At 34.8% G+C, this 23,504-nt stretch overlaps 1 protein-coding gene across 1 annotated transcript in view; it reads left to right on the top strand.

Annotated features, from left to right (window-relative positions):
* Positions 1–23,504, top strand: part of KCNH8 (potassium voltage-gated channel subfamily H member 8) — a gene marked incomplete at both ends in the record, with an annotated part of 338,632 nt that overhangs the window by 171,404 nt on the left and 143,724 nt on the right. Inside the window, 2 exons of the mRNA XM_081287390.1 lie at positions 7,394–7,521; positions 14,107–14,347. Of these exons, the coding sequence (XP_081143516.1) occupies positions 7,394–7,521; positions 14,107–14,347 (369 nt within the window). The remainder of the gene's footprint in view (positions 1–7,393; positions 7,522–14,106; positions 14,348–23,504) is intronic.

The following is a 23,504-nucleotide window of genomic DNA, read 5'->3' as shown; positions in this document are numbered from 1 at the left end:
TAAATGAAGTAAGCCAATCCCCAAAAACCAAAGGTCAATTGTTTTCTCTGTAAGTGCATACTGATCCACAATGGGATGGGGGGGGGGCGGTTGGGCAAGGGAAGAGTGGAGGAACTTTGGATTGTGCAGAGAGTAGTGAGGGAAGGGAAGGAGATGTGGGGGTGGGAAAGATGGTGGAATGAGATGGACATTATTACCCTCTGTACATGTATGATTGCACGAATGGTGTGACTCTGCAGCATTACAGCCAGAGAAATGAAATGTTGTGCTAAAAAATAAAAACGGTAGAAAATACTAAAACTACCAGTCAATGGGCAAAATATCTCCACAAAAATATTAATAGGTCTAGAGTTGTAATTGTCTGAATTTCTTATTGAAATCCAAGGTTGGAGGCTTTTGACATCATTAGCAAGTTGTCTTTGATGCATCTAAGGCTTAGTAATATTGGAGAATAATCTCAGAATTCCAGTTGGAAAAGAAGTTATAGGTGGCTAAAGAGACTTCAGCCCCTTGTTATGTAAAATGATATGACCATGATGGTGGGCATGATATTTGAGGTGGTTCTCCTCATTGATATGTACTCACATTTTACCAAGTGTTTTCTGTTTACCTGGCAACACTCATCTTAACTAAAAGAATTGGACTAAATAGTGGAAATGCTTGGTCCTGTGGGTATGGATTAATGTGGTATAGGAAAACATTGTGACATCCCTGCCTTTTATCAGTTGTCTGTTTATATGTGTACACACAGCTCCCTTAGATTATTGGTCATGATTAAAAGATAGTTACCTCAACCTTGGTCTAATTATTTAAATTTTTCATTGAAAGACACTTTCATGAATTCATATAATTCAGAGAATCACTCATCAAAAGATCTTCATTTCTATGATAATTTTAGACAGTCTATTTCCATCAGTATTATTAAGAGGCATAGATTCTTAAAAAATAGAAAACCTTAATGTTCCATTTGTGTCTTCTCCTCTATTAGCTTTTGGTTGTTTCTCTTTTCTGATTTTAAACTTTATGCATTTTAATTTGTGGATGTGGGAAGAAATCATTTTAAAACTCCAAATGGCTAGTGGTTTGTACCTACTTTGATTTACACCCATATACTCTGTGTCTTTTAGTGTTTATAAATTTTTTATCATATAAATTTTAAACTAAACAAAGAAGTAGATAAGAAATATAATTATATCAATGTTTTCATTAGGTAGCTAGTACAATAAATAACACTTTAAAATGGATAAATATAAATTTACTCTAATCGAGTCATTTGTAATTAAATATATATTTTAAAGTGATGCAAAAAAATTCACTGCTTTGTATGGCTATTTAAATGAGACGTGATCTTCATACCTAGAATGTATTATAATTGCTAATACTTTAAGAGTATCTAACTTCTTAATATTAGCTTATCTCTTCCTTTTTTCATGCTGATTTTCTGTTTCGATATCTCACATTCATTTCATTTTAGAAACTCCTGCTTCACTCTCGATGGAAAGTGATCTGTTCTTACAATAATCCTCTAGCATATTTCTAACTTTTTTTTAACTCAATAAGAGGCCTTCAATTCAAAAGAAAGCCGAAATCTTGCCACTAAATTCTGAAGCATTCTTATTTTCTCTTTTTATCTAATTCTTGTATAAAGACTCCTTCCAAACTTCATCTGATCAATTACATAAATTCTTCTCACAGGACCATTGAAGTTACTAAATCAACCACCTGACTAAGGTACTTATAAGACCAGGTAGTAACTCATGCATCTCTAACTCTGCACTGAGTTATCAGTGGCAAGATCTCCAAACTATATGATAATCTATCCTCCCACCAGGTCTCCTGTAAGACTGCACTGCCCACCACATCACCCAATATACCTCTCTACTAAGTGTACTTTTTCTTTTCAGTTTGATATAAGTAGAACCAGTACTACTCTTTCAGTTTGACTTAAGATTACCCACTTGGTAATTTGCATTTTCTTTTCATGACAGAATTATTTCATTGAGTAAAATTTTGTTCAGAAGTTCGTTTTGTAAAATAGAAACAGTATGACACTACTTTTGAGAGGGGGCTTTCTGACTTAAAGCATTAGCTGGTGGCTTTTTCCTGTATTCCATACATCTGTGCTCATCCTTTTGACATCTCCTCTAACCCTGGGAATTCAAGGTTCCCAGCTTTAGCCACAGCTTCTCAATGACTGGATGTTTGATGGAACTGCAAAATTATTATATTTTTCATGTGTTAGATATCATGATTGGGTTTTAAAAACATTTTATCATATGTGTGCCGTAGATATGTATGTAGATAGATAAATAAACACATAGATAAATATGATGCCTTGTATTTACTTCAAGAGTATCTGAAGGAGTGAAGTAGGTAAAAATAAACATTCTATACTATACTTGTTGAAGCTGGGTGATGGGTGTATCAGTATCTCCTAATAAAATAATAGGAGACCGATATAGACGGACATACACATATCAATATAACTCACCCTTATGGTGGGCCATTCTCTCATCTTTTATATACATTTATACTTTCCTATAGTAAAAAAATTACACAAATAGGTTATGATTTTCGAAAGCAGTTTCACAATGGCCTTGAAGTTTCAGACTTTCAGGTAATATTTCTGTTGTTCCAATATAATAAATTTGGTAGGGGCCAGAAGGATAATGTAAATCCAAATCCAGTGTTTGCTGCATGTTTTAGAATATGTGGGAATGGGAAATGTCTACCTCTAAAGAAGTCTCTGATGTCAAATTATTTTACACTGTCAGCTATACATTTATACTCCCCCCCTTTTTAAATAGCTTTCCTTCCAAAGACAAATCTATAGCTGTGAAAGCAAAAAGGTATTTTTGTTTAATCTAGATTTGCTTGAAGTAGATGAGTAAATATAGATATGCATTTGTAAATTCAAACTGAAGTACAATAATTGATAAAAGGACCATTATAGGACCAATCAAGAAAATTAAAGTACCAATTATCAGCCAGACTCTGCTTTAAATATTAGTTATACAGTTATAAGCTGTATGTATCTCAGAATGTATGAACTATAAGTACAAAAACATGCACACTGGTCTTGTGGATGTGTAAATGTGCATTTTCAATGATAAATATTATGGCACAAGATAGCCAAGTGTCTTCTTCTCAAAAAATCAATGCATTGTAACATTTTAAAATAGGTGAAAGTAACATCTTCATTACTTTGAGGAATGACCCTTTTTCAACTTCACACAAACTCCTGGGATGGGCCAGCACCCCTGATTTTCAAGTGTTGAAAGCAATTAAAAAGACTTCAATATGTTTCACTTAAAATCAATAAAAACACACTAACACCTGGACACAACCTGAAAATAATTTACTCTTTTTTTTTTTTTTTAAGAGAGAGTGAGAGAGAGGGGGACAGAGAGAGAGAGAGAATTTTTTTTAATATTTATTTATTTTTTCTTAGTTCTTGGCAGACACATCTTTGTTGGTATGTGGTGCTGAGGATCGAACCCGGGCCGCACGCATGCCAGGCGAGCGCGCTACCGCTTGAGCCACATCCCCAGCCCAATAATTTACTCTTTATTGTGAAATTATCCATAGATTCTCAGGAAGCTACAAGGTCAGTACAGAGAGGCCCAGTTCTTCCTGTGGTTATAACTTACATGATATGGTGCAATATCTAAACCAACCAACTGGCTTTGTTATACTATATGTGTGTAGTGTTATATCATTTAATCACACGTGTGAATTGTGTAGCCACCAACACAATCAAGACACACAGCTATCCCATCATTACAATGATCTCCCTCTGCTTCCGCCATGGCCATATTCTCCCCGCTCCCTGATACCTGACTGCCACTGATCTGTTCATCTCCAATGTCTAGAGAATGTCACATAAATGGAACAACACAGTAAGAAACCTTTGGAGATCAGCTTTTTTCACTGAATAAAATACCAGGGAGATTCATCCAGATTGCTGCCTATCTGAGTTATTTGTCCCTTTTCATTCCTAGGTTGTATTTCACTGTATGGATAGACCAGTGTAACCACTTGTTGAGGGACATTTAGGTTAGTTCCACTTCTTGGAAAGCTACTATGGACAACTGTACATGGGATTTGTTTTGAGGACATGTTTTTATTTCTCTGGAATAGTTGTCCAAGATTGCACTTGGTGGTTTATTTATTTTTTTATTTTTTATTTTTTGCTTTATTTTTTTTATTGGTTGTTCACAACATACAAAGCTCTTGACATATCATATTTCATACATTAGATTGAAGTGGGTTTATATTGGAAGAATGTTTATGATTTTTTTGTTTTCCAAGAAATTGTGGAACTGTGTTCTAGAGTGACTGCATTATTTTACATTTCTACCAGCAGTGTGTGAAGATCCTAGTTTCTCTATATCCTCTGCAGAATTTGATATTATTACTATTTTTATTTAAGCTGTTGTGCATATAGATATTTCATTTTCTGTCTCACTTTCATGGCCATGATGGCTAGGATTTTCTAACATCTTTTGATATGATTATTTGTCATTCTTATATTTTCCTTAATAAAATGGCTATTCATGCTATTCATGTCATTTGCTTATTTTCTAACTAGATTGTTTCTTGTTTTAACATTTAATTTTCAAGTTTTCAAGGAAAAATTTTTTTCTTCTATTTAGAGTTAAGACCAGGATAAATGTTTCTTTGACATTTCTCCTTGAGGGGTCCTTTTTTTAAGATGATGAAATTGCTATTGTTTTATTTGGAAAATCTCAGTTGTTAATTATATTTCTCTACTGAGAAGGGAATTGGCTTACTGTCATAAATATCTACTCTGCTCCATTTTCAAGTGTTGTAATTCCACTTGGCATTTTGAAATGATATTGCATAAGCAGCCTGCTGGCCTTACCCAAATCCTATATACATTGTCTTAAAACTCTATTTTCAAATTTAAATACATTTAAAATTAGACCCTGCCATAAGAAAAAAAATACATTTTCAAATGCAATTCATAATAGTTCTACGTGAACTAAAAAATTTAGCACATAAAGACATGATTAGAACTTTTAACAACACACTGAAATAAGTCTTTTTCAATAAGAATTTTTGAGAATACTGTCCCATTTGATACTATTTTTTGTTTTTAATAAACTTTTAGTGATTTGTGTTCATAGTAATATATATTTTATTCAAAAATTCTTCAAAGTATTCAGCAAAGTTGAACAATTTAAAAAAAACTGTAATGTGGGGCTGGGGATGTGGCTCAAGCGGTAGCACGCTCGCCTGGCATGCGCTGGGCGCTAGGTTCAATCCTCAGCACCACATAAAAATAAAGATGTTGTGTCCACCGAAAACTAAAAAATAAATATTAAGAAATTCTCTCTCTCTTTAAAAATACTGTAATGTCATATTATACTTTTGCAGTGAGTAAAACATCTTTTTTGTTGATCATTGAAATATCCCTGTGGGAAATGCAGGGTGGGGGACATTAAATTTTTTAAAGACTTGGAGTCTAACCTCAGATATGCAGTACCTGTTACACCCATTTGTCTGTGTCTATCTCCAATGTCTAGATAATGTCACATAAATGGAACAACACAGTAGGTGATACTCATCATAGCGCAACAGGCCTGAACATTGACTGATATCATTTAGGGATGTGATGCTGCTTGTGGAAGCAATAGGGATTTTAGCCCAACATGGCTCCACATCTGTCTCAGCTGCTTACAAGCTGCATGACCACATGACATGCTATTGGCCCTTCAGTTTTCTCATCTACGAATGGAGTGTAGTAATGCTTATATCATGAATATTATGAGGATTGTTTGAAATGATAAATATGAAAGATCTAGAACAAAGCCTGGCACACAGTAGCCATCCATAAGTTATATGCCTTCTCAACATAGCCACCAAACCAAATATTTTTTGTGAATGAGCAAAATAAGAGAGAATTCATAAGACTAGAGAGATCTGATGGTAAAATTTAACCAAACAATAGTAATTAATTTTTAAAAATTTTCAATCATTATAATATAGATAAAAATTTATTTGGGAAAAATTTACGTTAACCAATTGGTCAAATAAAAATAATTGTTTCTTAATGTAATATAATTATGTTGTTATTTATTTATTTTGGAAAATAACACTTTGAAAAAATATATATAACTGGCTCTTGACCTAATTTTACTAAAATAGAATCCAATTTGATTAAAGATTTAAATTTCAAAATTTTAAAAATAAAGGCATAAGTGTATCAGAAACATGCATAGATTTTAAAAATAATTTTTAATGAAAATTTTTGCTACACATGACATAATGTCTAGATACCACAAAGAGATCAATAAGTCCAACAACAAAAAATTTTAAAAATGTTAGGCAGAACTGTTATAAATAAGGTGAAAAGTATTAATTCAATATTTAAAATAGCAAAAATAATAGGAATTGACTTTAGAAAAATAAATGCAAAGGAACAATGTCCATTTAAAGATGTGCTCTTACCCATTTTCAAATATAACTTCAAATATATTTTCAAATATAACTTCAAACAATAATTTGATATTTTTCAACATCAAAACATTAAACAACACCTGTGATGTTTTGCAATCTGGACATGTGTGCAGTGAAGCAGATATGTTTATTCCCTTGCTTCAATTGTACTTTGCTGGAATAAAATTTAGGATATCAATACAAAAATTTAAAGTGTACATACCCATTGCTGGCAATTTATTTACCTAGACAGTCCACAAACTTGAAGTTCCATGCATTAATAATTTTCATTGTAGGATTTTCTACAGAGAATTATTTGTAAATCTAGGATAAACCTACATGCTCATGATAAAGAATAAAATTAATAAGTATATTCATTTCCTTAGCATGGTATTCTTTTAGCCATTAAAATAAAGGGGGAGAGAGTAGTTCAGATTTCAAATGATTTACAAGTTATTTTGGTGTGAAGAAGGTAATGCGCAAACAATTTTTATAGTAAACTTCCATTTATGCCATGAAAAATAATTATATATATATATATATATATATATATATATGCATATAATATGTGGATTAGAAATTTTCTGGAAAGAAACTTTTTAAAATATTGCATAGCAGTAGGGATTTGTACATGGGATAGCAGAAAGAAGACAATAATACTACTTAAGACTTTTTTGCATCATTTGAAAGTTCCTATATTCTCATATATGTTTTACTATAATTTTTAAAAATTAATGCAGTTAATGTAATGATAAAATATATAAACTATAATGGGCTAAATTCAATTAAATATCATAAGGATCCAGCAGACTATTTTAGGTGCTCTAAAACATTTATATATTATTTGCTCTTAAGAGTGAACTTACAAAATAACTGTGATGGGATGAACTGATATCTTCATTGATATCTAATGCATTTTGTTTTCCCCCAGACAAAGCCAAGGGAAGATCAAGAGCAGGAACCCACTTTGACTCAGCCCGGAGACGGAGCCGAGCTGTCCTTTATCACATCTCTGGGCACCTGCAAAGAAGAGAAAAGAACAAATTGAAAATAAATAATGTAGGTGGTATGTGTGTACACTATGAATGTTAGAATTTCCCCTGGTGGCAATATTTGATTCACTAAAGAAAGGCTCCAATTGCTCATTTACTGACTTTTTCCCCACTTTGGCTTATGCTTGCCTGCAAAGAACAAACTGGGAAAGGTCAGCAGTCATGAGGCATTTCTATAATAAAAGTGCTTAATCAGAGCGTTATCGCAGCACAGAGATTAGAATAATATTGCAGCATAGTACAAAATGGTGCTGGGGGTGCTGCAAATAGGGACATACTGGTTACATTTTATGAAACAGGATGATGCAGCAAGTCAACTACACACTCATAGTTTGTTAGTCAAATTGCTCAAATTTAATTTTAGTTTCATCTGTTTTGCACTTTATCTAATTTCTCTTAATGTGTTTACCCAGGGGGATCAAGGAAAAGTCAAAGTCATTACTCCATTTAAATATTTATATTTTATGCGAAACAGTTGGAAATTTCACAGAGTGGAACATTAGATTTGAAATTACATGCCATATGTTATAGTTCTCTAAAAGTCCCACTGTTGGTAAATTACAATGGTGCTACTTACTGAAACCTTGAAACCTGGTGTTTTTCTGTCCGAAGTCACAGCAAATAACTATGCCAGTAAAAAAAGTATTTCTCTGGAGAGTTTCACATGACATATATCTTCAGAATTTTGTCCTCAGTTGGATTTTAGCACAAAAAGATTCCCTCTTCATGGAGAAACCCAGACCCATGCCTGTTTAGTTGTAGATGTTCAAAGGTAATTTTTAAAATGATGTTCATGTCATTAATTTCCATTGTGGAATCATCAGAACATATCTGGGGTGCTGTGATTATGAGTGGCAAATTAAATACACAGTCTAACTTGCCAATGACATTTATCTTGGAACTGGTTTAAGTTTCAGAAGTTGTGGGACTTAAGGGTACAGGGGAACCTTCGACATCTTACATGATACGCTCTGGGAGTATCTAATCTCCTGTGTAAATGTTTTGATACCCTTGCATAAGACATTCAAAGTATCTGTTTCTCTAATTGTCGTAAACAAAGAAAGATGTATAAACACAGAGTGAGAAGAATAGCACAGAAGTGCTGCAAAACTGGTTCTTCAGTATGATTCCTTTCTGGAGGCTAGAATAAGATGTTTTGATACCTTTATACTCCAAAGATCACCTGCCATATCTGTGACTGGTCTGCCATACACTACTGTGGAGAGTCACACTTTACACACTTTTTTTTTCTTTTTTGGTCCTGACTTATTATGAAGGTTTTCTAGGGGCACCTGTGCCTTAATGTCACATTGATTTAGTAAGAATCCAGGGAGAGACTTAAGAATCCAGGGAGAGACAGTGCACACCACTGGATCTATGGATCCTACCCCTCCCTGGTCCCTATTTACATCTCCCTTAAATTACCAAGTCAGCCTTGGTGACAGTAAACACATTCTAGGAAGAAACAAAGGTGCCCGCATCTGGGCTGAATATTGTGCAAGCCTAACCAGCAAAGCACCTAAATAAATATTACCCAGATTCTGTTATTCTGAAAGCCGACACTATCTTCTAGCTTTTAGTTGGGAATCACTTAGTTGAGAATTACTTAAGGATGTTTCAAGTATTAGTAAACTTTAAAATGCATTTGCTGAACCTGCTATGTTACCCTTTAGATTCAATGAAGTACAAAACGCTACTTAAAAATCTGATTTAAAAAAATCATAACTCCCACTGCTTAGCTAATTGCTTAATTGCTGTTCATTTCAGAAGTATAAACATCAGGGTGGAGCATTAAAATAATACATAGTAATTAAGGATGTCTGATCAACACAGTGGCTCTGATATTACAGGTAAACGTTACCTCTGAAGCCGAGTATGGAATCAGAACTGGTCGTGTTCACCATCTCTTTTCAAGGAGAACAGAGGAGAATGGCTAAAAGATAGATAGCAGAAAGAGAGAAGAAAAGGAAATTTCTCAACTAAATCTTTGGGGAAATTTTGGCTGCAATGTTTGCATACACATAGAAGAATTCCTAATTATTGATAGCCCTAAACTATTTAAAACAAAATGATTTAAAAATTCCTTTTACTCTAGAAGGCATAGGTGTTATTTTTATAAGTGCATTTTTTAAAATGGGAGATAAAAAACAATTGGTTCTGAGTCTCAAAAGTAGAAGCAGCAGCTACAGGATTTGGACCCTAGTCTTCTTCCCAAAAGTCACTATTTTGCCTCTACCTGGCATCCTCCTTGAGACAGTTCTGTGGAATAGGCACATGTGCTCCAACCATAGCCAAATGAACTCATCAGGCTATTGGCAAGGTGGGGATGGAGACATTATAACACCTGTAGTCCTGACTCTTACCTTTTCCTGGAACTTATTATGAAGGTTTTCTAGGGGCACCTGTGCCTTAGTGCCTCATTTCTGCATTTCTTGATTCATTACTCTGTCCATTAAATGAGAATGGAATAATAAAAGTGTTTTAAACCAGATCACATGAGAACCTTCAGAGCTTGAAAGGAGAGTGCTATAAATAAATGCCCCAGTATTACCAGCAGGGTCCTGTGCTAGACTTTCTCAAAGACATACACTGGGCTTGGCTGTGCTGCAGTGACTTTAGAAGCATTTTTCCTACCCTCTTGCTCATTCATATGGCCATTTCAAAGAAGTGTTGTAATAATATTTTAGGAAACAGTTACCTTAATTAGGCATTGAATTAACAATTATTTAAATAATTCATTCATAGGGTAGAGGCTAAATTTCGAAAGCATGATTGGCAGCCAGGTGTGATGGTGCATATCTGTAATTCCAGCAACTCAGGAGGCTGATAGATAGTTTGCAAGTTCAAAGCCAGCCTCAGCAATTTATTGAGGCGCTAAGCAACTTAGTGAGACCGTATCTCAAAGTTAAACTAAACAGGGTTGGGGATGTGCTTAAGTGCCCCTGGGATTGATCTCCAGTACCAAAAAAATAAAAAGAAAAAAAAGGCATGATTTGCACTAAAGCAATATGCTTCAAAATCAATCAGTAATATATAAAATCTAGACAAATTGGTTGTATCATACCTTAGGCAAACACCATATGTTTGAGGGTCATAAATAATAGGAATTTTCACCCTATTTCCTTCTAAAAGCAAAAGTTTACAAATGTGTCCTTTTTTAAAAACAATTCTAAGACATTTTCTTCCATTTAAATGGTTTTGATAAAATTTTATAAATATAGTAGTGGGAATAGAGGAGCATCTATTTTTTTTTCACTTAGGTGATGGTATAGAGATGTGTGCAGGATTTGAGTTAATAATATTTCAAAACTTAAGTCTAATCTAAGATGTACTGAATTCTCGGCATAATTTTAAAGTAATATGCTTTAACAATAATCTAACATCATTTAAAATAATGTTTAAGTAGCCTATGAAAATGAAATCTGATTAGCAGATATAACAAATGTATTGCTGAACTTTTGCATCAGCTTCACTAATATTTCATGCAATTAGCATTATACAAAGAAAACACTTTACTTACTCTGTTATTTTCCCAATCCTCATCCTAGACTTGCTTTCTTCCTTTAATAAGGAAAAATTTCAATTTCTGTAGCATGACAGTAAAAAACCTATTGGATGGAAAGTGAGATGCTCCCCAGGGCTTCTGAACATTTCTTGGTACAATAAGTACTAAGGGGAAAAGTTATATTAGAACCTATCATAATGTTATATCTAGAAGTGCTTATCCATTTGGAGGAGATGGACTCTTGCAGACCCTAACTCCCTCTTCAGTTCACCTGCTGAAGTTCTAATGAGAAGCTCATCCGAGAATTTCATCTTTTTTTCTCAGTGTTAAGCCAATGTCCACCTTTGGAACTTATTCCTCAAAACCAGAAAATGAGGCAAAAGGTCCAATATAAGGGAATTGGATAGAACAAAGATGCAGTGGCAGCAGGTGGGCACCAAAGAATCATCTGGAAGTAGTGGAGCAGTTCCCTACCATGAGGCCCTGGACCAGGAAGTGCCTGGGTGGATTGAGTGAGAATGTTGACAGGAAGTACAAACACATGTTGAAAATGCCTACCTCAGAGACATACCACACACAGGGGGCATTCATATTAGGGTAAGAGAACCATTTACTCACTGAAAGCCACCACTAGGAGCTGAGTGTTCCAGATCTCTCTGAATTTTCCCTGAATCTCAGATATTCAGGGCTCTCTGAACACACCACATTAATCTGCCTTTTTCCTCAGTGACTGAGACAAGAAAATAACACTGTGACCTGCAAGTATTATGTATTCTGGAACTTTTAACTGCTCTGTTAATTCAACCTAACTTTCAAATTTAAGTTTTCATTACCTATCTTGTATTTCTCATTAATTGAGGTCAAAGCAAGGTCTGCAAGTATCTGGTCACAGACTTGTCAAATTTCCACACATGCTATTGTTGGGCCTCCCTTTGTCTCATAGCAATAAAGGAACTGTTCATCAAATTGGACTGCTTTCAAGTGAAATGCTTTTACAGTTATCAAAAACTATTCTTCTTCATTTAATCAGTTGCACAGTGAACATTGCTTTTCTCCTTCCATGACTTGAATAATAACCCTTAAGTAACTGTTCCTCCCTTTACCATCTAACCAATGGCTGCCCAGTTTCAGAATGTATCCATGTTAACTAAAGCAACAAGATTTGGGGTCCCAACTAGAAACTTCACCATCAACCCCAATGCAAAAAAAAAAAAAAAATGCATGCACAACCTGATTATATTTTTAAAAATGTGTAAATAGGTTTTTACAGTAGACTATTAGTAATCTCCTTTCTAGAAAAAAAAGCCATATTTGCTGATATCAGCAGAATTTCAGGTCAAATATATTCTCTAGATAATGACTGTCTTTTAAAAATACAGAGCGTCCTCATGGCAATAAGTATATAAATGCATCTCAGTGTTTGTGCTGTGTGTAGGATCATACTTGCAACTGTAGATATTTTTAGATGACATTTTAGATAATGGTCTTTTTGTTTTTAATGAATCTGGACTGCTTACTTTCATGACAAAATTCTACACAGTGTTATTACCTTTAGCAAAGATCTCTGCTCAGTTTTAGTACAGTCATGCATCACATAACAGCAGAGAGACATTCTGAAAAATGTGTTAGGTGATCTCATCGTCAAGGGAAACGTCTTAGAGTGTGGCCTCTTAATGCCATCAACAGACGATGTAAACAGGAGATGTATGAGGCTGCTGTTTTATAGTCATTTTTTTCACTATTAAGAGCACACTCTAAAATAATAATAAAAAGTACATAAAGCAAGAGGTATTCATGGAAGTTGACCGGTAATTGTCACCAGGAAGAGAAAACCAGAATGTGGGATGGAACGGATGCTAGCGCCTTTCTGAATGAATTTCAAATGGAAAGCCACTTGACTCCACTGTCCAGTTAGCAGTCATTATTTTCTCTTCCAAGTAACTCGAGTAAAAGTGGTGGGAAAAGGCCCTTCCTTTAAAAAGAGATATACCTGCTAACCCCTACAAATTTGGAGCCTTATTTATTTGATCTTTTCAATAATTAGTTTTCTATTTTAAATTATCCACTAAACCTTGAATGATATGGAATTCCAACTGACTGCACACTGGCCATTCATTTGTGTTTCCTGGAATTTCCAAGTTAATAAATAGCACTATTGATTCTGTTTTAAAATTGAGATTTAAAGATTCATGAAGCATCCTACAATATAAATTTGCACTTTTACACCAGAATTCTCATTTTCTGGAAAACAACTAAATTTTCTTTTCTAATTATTCTTTTAAAAGTAACTTTTAAAAAAATGCACAACTCAAACTCCTATATAATCATCCCAGTAATTTACTTCTTTAAAAATGAATACATTAAAGGACTAAGTGTCAATTCTAATCCATCACAAGAAGTAAAGGAGAACTTCCAAAGTAGTGACACTTTTTAAATTCTTGCTTTTATTTACAATTGTAACATTTTATTCACATTTTGAGAATCATAGTGAAAATTACTTGCATATGTTTTATCAACATGCTCCTAAGATAGACTCACATTACTTTTTTTTTGGGGGGGGGAGACAATTTCTAGATTACTATGCTAATCCAATACTTCCTACTTTGCCAAGATATAAAAATTGCCTTATGAAAGTGGATTTTCTGATCTACAAAGAAAAAGTACAGATAGTATGAACATAAATCAGTAACACAGTTGCTCATTACCACTACCAAGTGTCATGCACTGGACATAATTGTATGGAAATGCTTTTATGTGACTTGCAGCTCTGTAGGTTTGTTTATAGCAGCAGCATCACAAATAGGGGAACACTATGTTGAGCTACAACATTACAAAAGCAACCATGTCACTAGGCAATAGAAATATTTTGGTTCTGTTGTAATCTTATGGGACCACCGTACGTGAAGTCCACCATGGATTAACATAGTTACATGGTGCATGACTCTATGTACAGGTCAAGTTTTACCCATAAAATGTGCTGACATGTGTCATGCATGATCCTCCTCCCACAGGTGTGTGTTTAAAGCAGTGTAATTCTTGTCTCTAATGTCTCTTTTCCCATTCTCTTCTTTTTGTCTTTATCCACAGAATGTTTTTGTAGATAAACCAGCATTTCCGGAGTATAAAGTTTCTGATGCAAAAAAGTCCAAATTCATACTTTTGCATTTTAGCACTTTTAAAGCTGGCTGGGACTGGCTTATCTTGTTGGCGACGTTTTATGTTGCCGTGACTGTACCTTACAACGTCTGCTTCATTGGCAACGATGACCTGTCCACCACTCGCAGCACGACAGTCAGCGACATAGCAGTGGAGATCCTTTTTATTATAGGTAAGAACCTGCAATGGGTTTCTTCAGAGATCTGCCTATGGGAAATAAGTCTTTTCTGGATTTTTCTAATGTGAACCTAAACTAAGGTCCATTTGCATGGGCATGATTCAGACTGTGAGGCAAATTTGGGAGAGTCACATTTTTGGATTTCTGAAAATTGCCTCTTCCAGTTTTTCCTCTGTTTCTTTATTCACACAGATCTAGACTGATGTTCTTTTATTCTACATTTATTTTGTCAAAAATGGGGCTTGGAAAGAACACATCAGTTGTATTCTGATAGTGGTCCTGTCCCAGGTATGTGGTTCTGTCTTCATCTTTCAGCATGTGGATGGTGATTTCAATAAGTGGCCTGGTTACAGAAGCGAAGGGTTACATAAGTTAATCAGAAGAAGCTGTGAATATCTTATTTTAACTTAAGAAAAGGCCCCAGGGATGTTTGCTAGGGGGCCTTTATCTCTAGAATATTGGGAACATCCACTGATATCACATCTGCTCCAATCTTGTAAATGTTTCCCTATTTTCTTTTTCCTTACATCCTCATCTTGTTTAGACCATATCCTAGCTCTTGTTTGCCCATCTAGAACACATTCTAAGTTTCTGTTAAGGGTTAAATAAGAATATTATTTAATACTTCCTGTATGTTATTGGCCACCATTGGCAACTGCTTCTTTACCTGGTCATAGTTGCATAGCACAGCATCCAGACTGCAAAGATGAGAGAATGTTTGAAAATTATTTCAAGCAAGTAGTGAACAAGGGAGTGAGAAATGGACCTTAAAATTTCAGAGAAAATAAATAAGTGAAGCAGGTCAAAACCTTTTGTCAGTAGTGGTAGTTTTTTCTTAGTGAGCTGTTAAAGGTTTGGGGCCAGAGTGGGCTCTGTAGCTGAATGTTAATACTTGTTTGCTCTGAATGAGTTTGTGTGCTCTTGGTGCAGCTTTGGCAACACTATTAGTATTGTACCTACTGGGCTCAGACCCTTAAACCCCCAGTTCCCACCCCAAAAGTAGTAAACACAGAATGTTTCAGCCACTAGATGGCGATGTTGTCTAATTAGGTAGCTTGTAATGACTACAATCTTAATTTTTAAAAAAAAAACTAATGACATTTCTTTTATTAGAAGAGTACAACCATAAAGGTATCTATGAAATCCACTATTGTATATCAAATAATATCTTAAAGTTTGAACAATAATTTAAAATGAAAATCATGGATACGTTGGATGTGTCTAACACCAATCCATTGTGGGTTTACATCCTTTTCCTATGCCAACCTTGGATGTCTCCTCCTACCCATCCATGATATACACATACATTATCATCCTAAAATCACTTCCCATGACCTAGTCACAGTTCTCAAGAACTTGGGCAGTATTCCAACATGTATGAGCATGTTTTCTTATACTCAACTGGTTCATAGGATCTCATGCGATAATAGATATTATGTCATGGTTTAACAAATCTTTCATCATTTTTATTATAGTTATTATTAACAATTCTATTATTGGAAGAAGTTGTATTTTGAACTTTCTTTTCCACTTTTCCTGAGTTTTAGATATTTGACATACTTAGAAGTGATTTCTGGTACTACATGCTCATTGACTACTGGTTTACCCCCATAAGAACTCATACCCATGACATATTTTATAAATTTTTGCTTGTTTGTGTGTAGGATGCTTACTCTACTAACCCAGTTGAGACTGGTGTGCTCCCCTGATAGTTGCTCCTAAATTCCTCTGCATTCTCCCTTACTGTCAGCTCAGGAAGCAAGTTGGCTCTCCCAATAGGCAATACCTTTCCAATATTAGCCACATGAAGGAAATGGAAACCCATTACTATTTTTATGCAGTTCAGTGTCTACAAAGATTACTTTAGATTTTAGTCTGACAGCAGATCTTATGAAGCTTCTGCCCGGGAATCCCTTGTTGACTGACTTATTTTTAAAAGCCATAGGAATTTACTTACTCTTTTTTACTATCTTCCTGCTCTTTCTTTTTTTAAATGAGCTTAAGTACATATGCAATTTATTATAGCATATCTGGAAAAATAGTTCAAACTGTCATGGCTCCAAATATGTTTTTCTCAACTTTCGTTCTGTGAAATTTTTCACAAAGATAGCTGAAAACTAAGAACAGAACAGGAAGGAAGAGCATGAGGAAAAGACTACAGTAAACAAAGACGAATGGGGGGAGAGAAACGGAGAGAGAAGGGAAAGCACATGGAAATAGTAGGAGACCTTCAATGATACATAGAATTATAAGAGGTTATGAGGGGCAAGGGGGAGGGAAAAAAGGGAGAGAATTGAACAACAGCAGGGGAGGTAGAGAGGGAAGATGTGAGGAGAGGGGAGGGGAGGGGGGATAGTAGGGGATAGGAAAGGTAGCAGAATACAACAGTCACTAATATGGCATTATGTAAAAATGTGAATATGTAACAGAAGTGATTCTGCAATCTGTATTTGGGGTGAAAATGGGAGTTCAAAACACAATTTGAGTCAAATGTATGAAAGATGATATATCATGAGCTATGTAATGCTTTAAATAAACAATAAAAAAAAGAAAAAAAAAGATAGCTGAAAAATGATTATTGATAAATAAGCAGAAACACTAGGAGGAAAAAGTGCTTTGTCTGTAATGTTGTACCTTTACAATACTAAGTGTTTATACCACTTAACACTTACTAAATATGTGTGGTATAATTCATGTGTGTATTTAGCATACCATTTTTTCTATTTCTAGAATAGCATTACTAAATTGGCATTTTGTAATACATCAAATGGTCAGTTTAAAAAAGGGTAAAAAAATAAGGGTTTTCATATAACTAAAAGATAATGTTTATAAAAATATTTTGTTAATTAGACCAACTCCATACAGATGTTAGGCAATGTCATCATTTTTTAAAATGGAAAGTAATTCAGTGTTCCATGGAAAAAGAATTTGTAGTCAAAATTAAAGTTGGGAGATGATAGATCTCTTTGGGAGATTCACAGTACACTTTAGTATTGCAAATCCTCTAAGAAATCCTGTGATAAAATAAATCTATTTAAATGTGATTAATCCAGCATCATGCTGGATTTATTTTTACCTCAAAACTCATACCTCCGCAGATCACTTAGTAATACTCTTTTGGCATGACTGACTGAAAAACATTCTTCCCAGATGAATTCAACATAAAGTGTCTAAGTATAATTTTGTTAGTCAAAACTTAAATCTAGATGATGGGCTCAAAACTTGCCTAGGTATTCTCTTACTCTTAAATTAGATTCCTCTGTAATCCATATTAGTTCTTTGGAATCAATATGGTGCAAAGCTTGGCTGAGCTATAAAATTTCATGTTTAAACTATCCATTGATTCAAAACCTTGTGGAAACTTGAGATGAAAAGTCACTTAATAGTCATCTAATCCAATCCTTCTTACTTCATAGGTAGGAAAACTGAGGCCTAGCAATATGCCCAAAGCCACAGAACTAACTGATGGCAGATTGATAGACCAAATTTCTTTTTTTTTAAGAATTTATAGTCCATATGATTCCATTGCACTCAACCTGCTCTCCTTTATTTATAGCAATGAGACATAAAAGGAGAGAAAGATCCTACTTCTTTTTCTTTCTTCCATGAATATAGAAAATAATAACTTGAATCTATTCAGTCTTGGTAGTGAAGCGGTTGTATATCAATAGATTTGAGAGTCATCTCCCCTCTTTCTTACTAAAAAAACAAAGAACCTTATTTTGTGCAGGCAGCAATATGACCAGACTCAGGGGGAAAAATATATATGAGTTGACTAAACCAGTACTAATTCTATTCCCCTTATCCCATATCTGGTATAACAGCAAGTGTGTGATCATGTCTCTCCACTAGGACATAAAGAGATCTTTGGCAGGTGGGAGGGGGCTGATTGGAAGTAGGTTTTTCCCTGAACAAATAAGAGACAAGCAATGGTAAAAATATTTGCATCCCCATTTTTGCCCTTTTTCCTGTGATGTGTGAGTAGGGTGATAGGATACGATGCTTATAACTATGCAGGCATCTTACAATCATTAGGAGAGAGATGGCAAGGATGTGCACCTCCAGACTCTCTTAGGAGATTTAAAATTTTCCTTTTATTGGAACCTCTCTTAATTGGATAATTGTTACTAATAACTATATTGTTCTAAAAATACTTGCACACATACATAAAAAAATAACACATAATCATTTGTAGGTCCTTCCAATGGGCCCTTTCAGAGACTCTAAGCTATTCCTTTTCAAGGGAAATAAATGCCTTTTTCTATCTTCACAATCTTTCCACTGTGAGCCTATTTAGGAGATAATTTTCTTATGCTTATTATCTGCTATTATAACCACAAAGCTTAGACTCATAGGCTAAACCATGACTTGTTCCCTCCAAGAACTCCTCAGAAAACTAAATGTCAAAGGAAACATGGTATACAAGTGTGCTTTCTGTTTACCCCAGTCATAGATCACCGCGTTATTTAATAGACTTTCCTAAAGAATAAAATAGAGAAACTGATGGGGGGAGGTGGGGGAGTGATGATATAAGTAAAAGGAAAATAGCCAAGAATTTTTCAGAATGGGAAGAACATTATGAATCCTGAGATTAAAAGAGCATTCTAGGTACTAAGTAGGATAAATAAAAATATTTCCACACCCAGACAAGGCAAAAAGAAAATCTTCAAAGCTTCTAGAATGAAAGAAAAGTTATTTATAAAGGTTAATAATTATTGAAATCAGGGCTGGGATTGTGGCTCAGAGGAAGAGCACTTGCCCAACATGCATGATGTTCGATCCTCAGCACCACATAAAAATGAAATAAAGATATTGTGTCCACCTATAACTAAAAAATTAAAAAAAATAATTATTGGAATCAGATTTCTCAGCAACAATAGAGGTCAAAAGACTGAAAAAAAATTTGGATTGAGTCTTTTGGGGGACCCAAGAGGGGAAAAAAAAAGCAAGCTATAGGAGATACTGCAAATACATGTTAATTATTCACTGTGGTACAGATAGTATGCTACCTTTTATATTAAAAAGAGGTGGAGGGAGAATATTTAGGAATATATGTACTTGATAATTCTTACACTGTGTTTGGAGAACTGCCCAAGAAATTTCTGAGCTTGCTTGCTTCTAAAGGGTACAAGATCCTGAGAACAATGACAGGAAGATTTTGCTGTTTACTCTCTGTAAAGTTTTGAGTTTTGAGCAGTGTAACTATTTTTGAGTTTTGAGCAATGTAACCATACTACCAAGTAAAAAAAAATGAATGAATAAAATTACAATAAAAAGCCTAAATATAAGAGATATGGTAATTACTGAATAGTTCAGAAAAAGACTGAGCAAAAAAGTAAAGGAAGTGATAAAGATAAGGACCAAAATGAATGCTTTAAAAAAACAAATAAAACCAAGAGCAATTGGGCAAGTTCTGATCAATTTGGAAATGCATATAAGTCAGGATCTGGCAATTCTTTTTCTTGGTGGACTTTTTTCAGGTGCTTGTGGATGCACCTGGGGACACATGTAAAAGGGACTTGTATAATGTTCTGGGAAGACATGTAAAATGCTGGGGAATTGTTTGCAGAAGCAAAACAATGGAGGCGAATTAATGCCCATCAACAAGAAGAGGGTACAAACCAACTGTGGGAGGTGTGTAAAATGAAAAAAGTATAGAGAAAAAGAGTCTGGCACAAAGATGGGCAAGTCAATTTCCCGAGACCAAACCCTGCTGCCTGTCTTTGTAAATGCACATTTATTGTTAACATAGTCATGTTCTTTTCTATTGCTGCTTTCACATTATATCCACAGACTGAATAATTGTGACTGAGATTATATGGTCTGTCAACAATTCCTAAAATGTTTACAGTTTGGTCCCTTAAAGAAAAAGATTGCCAACCTCTGTCTAGAGCTCTGGTTTCTAACACAACACTCCCCTTTTCATTACAAATATGTTGTAATGTTCTTTTACTCTTCAGTGATTTACCTTTTTAAAAAGTCAATACAACACTTGAACTGTAATATCAGGGAGAATACAAATGAAATCAATCATAATCTCCTATGTATTTTGATTTGTAAGTGCTGTAGCAAGACAAAACTAAGAGACAAAAGGAGATAAACACTTGCACTTACTTGTAATAAGCTAATTCAGATTTATGAGAATTCCATGGAAGAAGTACATGTCAATTAAAGGAACAGAGGTGTAAGCAAACTAGTATCAGGATATATGGGAAGAAGAGCAGACATATCTGGGTACAACAATAGAAATAAAGAAATAGCTAACTCTAGCAGGGATAGCTTGCCAAGACAAATTTTAGATGATCAAAAGAGAAAAAATGAGGAAACCATGTATTCTGTCAAATCAGTTGGATCTCATACTTTCATGTAGTATCCTAGAAATTCCTGTGCTTCCACTTATGATGAGGTAGTGACAAAATATAAAAGAGATCCTACATTTCTCTACCAGGACAACTGGACTCTGTGTGGAATAAGGACAATCATACATCATGTGTATGATCCTGTCCAGGACTAAACATTTAGCATCATAATCTAGTAGTACTCCCTGATCTTTGGGCCTATTTGAAAAGCCTTGCTTTCTCAGGGTTATGTTGTCAAGTTATTTCCTATGTTGACTTGAGCATCTCTAGTTCACTGGTTCTCAGTGGGGCTAATACCAACTATAGGGCACATGATAGAAATATGTATGTTTTGCCTTAATTCCCCAATCAGGACTACCATCGCTTGATTTAGTGTTTTTAAATTACAATTTACATATTTACAAAGATTTTACTCATGTGAACAGAATTCTTATAAGTATCATATTTCTTATGTACATACACCCATATTTTAATTTTTTCCTGATTTTTTCCCTCTTTTGTTTATAATGCTTCATTAGGTAATATTTCTATTCAATGATAAGTCTCCAAATTTTGCTGTCTTATAATCTCTATTTCTACACATCATCTAATTCTTATTATAACCTTGTGATATAATTAAGGCAGATACATTTGTTTATACATAGGGGAGGGGGGATAAGCAGTTTATGCAAGAGCTGGCTAATTACTATCTAAGCTAGGATGAAAACCTTAAATGTTTCATTTGTAAATTGGGCAAAGTAGTCAGTAGCATTATTGTGAGGATTTCTTGAGGCAATTATAATCAAGAAATATGCTCACTCACTGTTCAATCAATAGTGATGATTATTCCCAATAATGTTTCTGAAGAGGAAAAAAATTTACTTCTAGGCTCTGTGGCTGGAAATGAGAATTCAACTAGTGAAAGAGAGATCAGCAAGGAAAAAGTATACAAGTTTTTATTTAAAAATTTTTATGGACTCATAGATAGGAGTCCACAATAGGAATATTAAGAACTGAAGAAGGCATCAGGCCCCAAAGCTTAAATACCTTATTTAAGATTTAAAAAATAATAAATAGTGAGAATGTGGCAAGACAACAGACCTTGGGCTAAGGAAAGTAAATTGAGGGATAGTGACTAGGAAATACAATGGCAGAAACTAATAGCCATAAGAGTTATTAAGTAGGTTGTTAATTCAGATCCATTTCAGCATCGATTCCCAATTTTCAGTGATTAGGATGTTCCTCTCTTCCTTTCTCATGAGAAATTATATGACTTGCTTCTAGGTAGAAAGAGAAAGATCAGAGAGCTTTTCCTATATCTTCTCTTTCTTTTGTACCTTCAGATCAAAACTGTCAACAGGCCAAAATGGTACAACTTAGAGTGGCATATTCTAAACCCCTTCGATGTTATCAATCCCGTATCTCCTCAATTTGTTTTAATATAAGCTATTTTCAGACACAAGCATTCTGTGATACATACTGAATCAACCAGCTAAATTTTGAAACTAAGGCACACCAGAGCATTCCACATCTAATAGCTTTCAGGAACACAAGTGCCCCAGGGACTCATTTACCACATAGGGGATCGGAGGCCTTTTCAGATACTAATACAAACTTGCCTCAGTATCCCTGAGCCAGGAAATGCTCTCTTCCATTTTGCATCTACCCAAATCTCAATTCTTTTAACTGCTGTGCACCAAGGGACTGGTGTACTTGGAATCGTCTTGATGATACAAGAGGCAAGTAGTCCAGGGTTCTTTCTTCCAGTTTCCCATCAGCACACCTACAAACAAGGAAAAAGTTGGTCTGCATTTCAACTCCTCCCCTGAGAAGGTCAGAAAGGTGCAATGAGAGCGGGTGCTGGTTTCTGCTGGCACAGTCTAGAGGGAAGCTGTTAGATGAAGGTTTAATCACCAGCTTTAGTTTTCTGGGACATGGCTCTATTCAACAACTTCAATATGAGCTGGATCTGAGTTTGGTCCTAGTAGTATCCACAAATACATGTGTGTTTCGTACAACTTTCCTCCACATCTCTTCACTGTATGCAATCTTGCAAGTATGCCTTTTCCCACTTAATATGGAATGGAGGAGTGATGTTGTATATTCTTCCACTCCTTTCTTATCAATGCTTATTACTCTCTAGAAGAAACGAAGCCCCCAGAGAGGTACTTTGATTCTGTTAGGATTCTTATGTGTCTTGTCTATCAGGGTTAATTATATAAATCTTAGTGGAAACTGAGAGAGCACAGGCATTTTATTGTTATTTCATTACACAGACAAACCCCAGTTTGCAATATAATCATTTTGCACTGGAAAATGTAAAGGTATATTTATTCTTTTCCCCCTCAGTTAAAGGACTAAAACTACAGTTTTGGCTACTGGGGGGAAATATCTCTAACAATAAAGTCAAGATTTCATGGTGAAGAGAGAATCAAATAAATTCTATTCTCAAATGCTTTGAGCATCTGATGTGGGATACCTGGGCTGCATAGTTGGAAATTCTGTTTTCTTAAAATTAATTTATTTCTTAGGGTCCAAACCTAAAAGAAGAGTGCCTCCTTCTCTTTCTGTTTCCCTCTTTCAGTCTCATTTTTCTTCCTTCCTGTCTCTTAATATTCTCCCACCCATTTTTACTCCACCTTTTAGACATAGGATGATGGCAGAGATTCACACACCTATATACCCCCACATCTGAATAACTGTATTCCTATAATCCCAAACCTTAAGCATGTTAGGAGAGTCTTTCCAGTTATTTTGTTTAGCCATTCACACTGATCTTGGATTGAGTAATAGGGGTTCTCACTAACAACTTT

Source organism: Spermophilus citellus, assembly GCF_964194105.1.
Source record: "Spermophilus citellus genome assembly, chromosome: 3".
In the NCBI taxonomy this organism is placed as follows: domain Eukaryota; kingdom Metazoa; phylum Chordata; class Mammalia; order Rodentia; family Sciuridae; genus Spermophilus; species Spermophilus citellus.
Note: the sequence above shows the minus strand (reverse complement) of the source record. Positions and strands in the feature narration are given on the sequence as shown.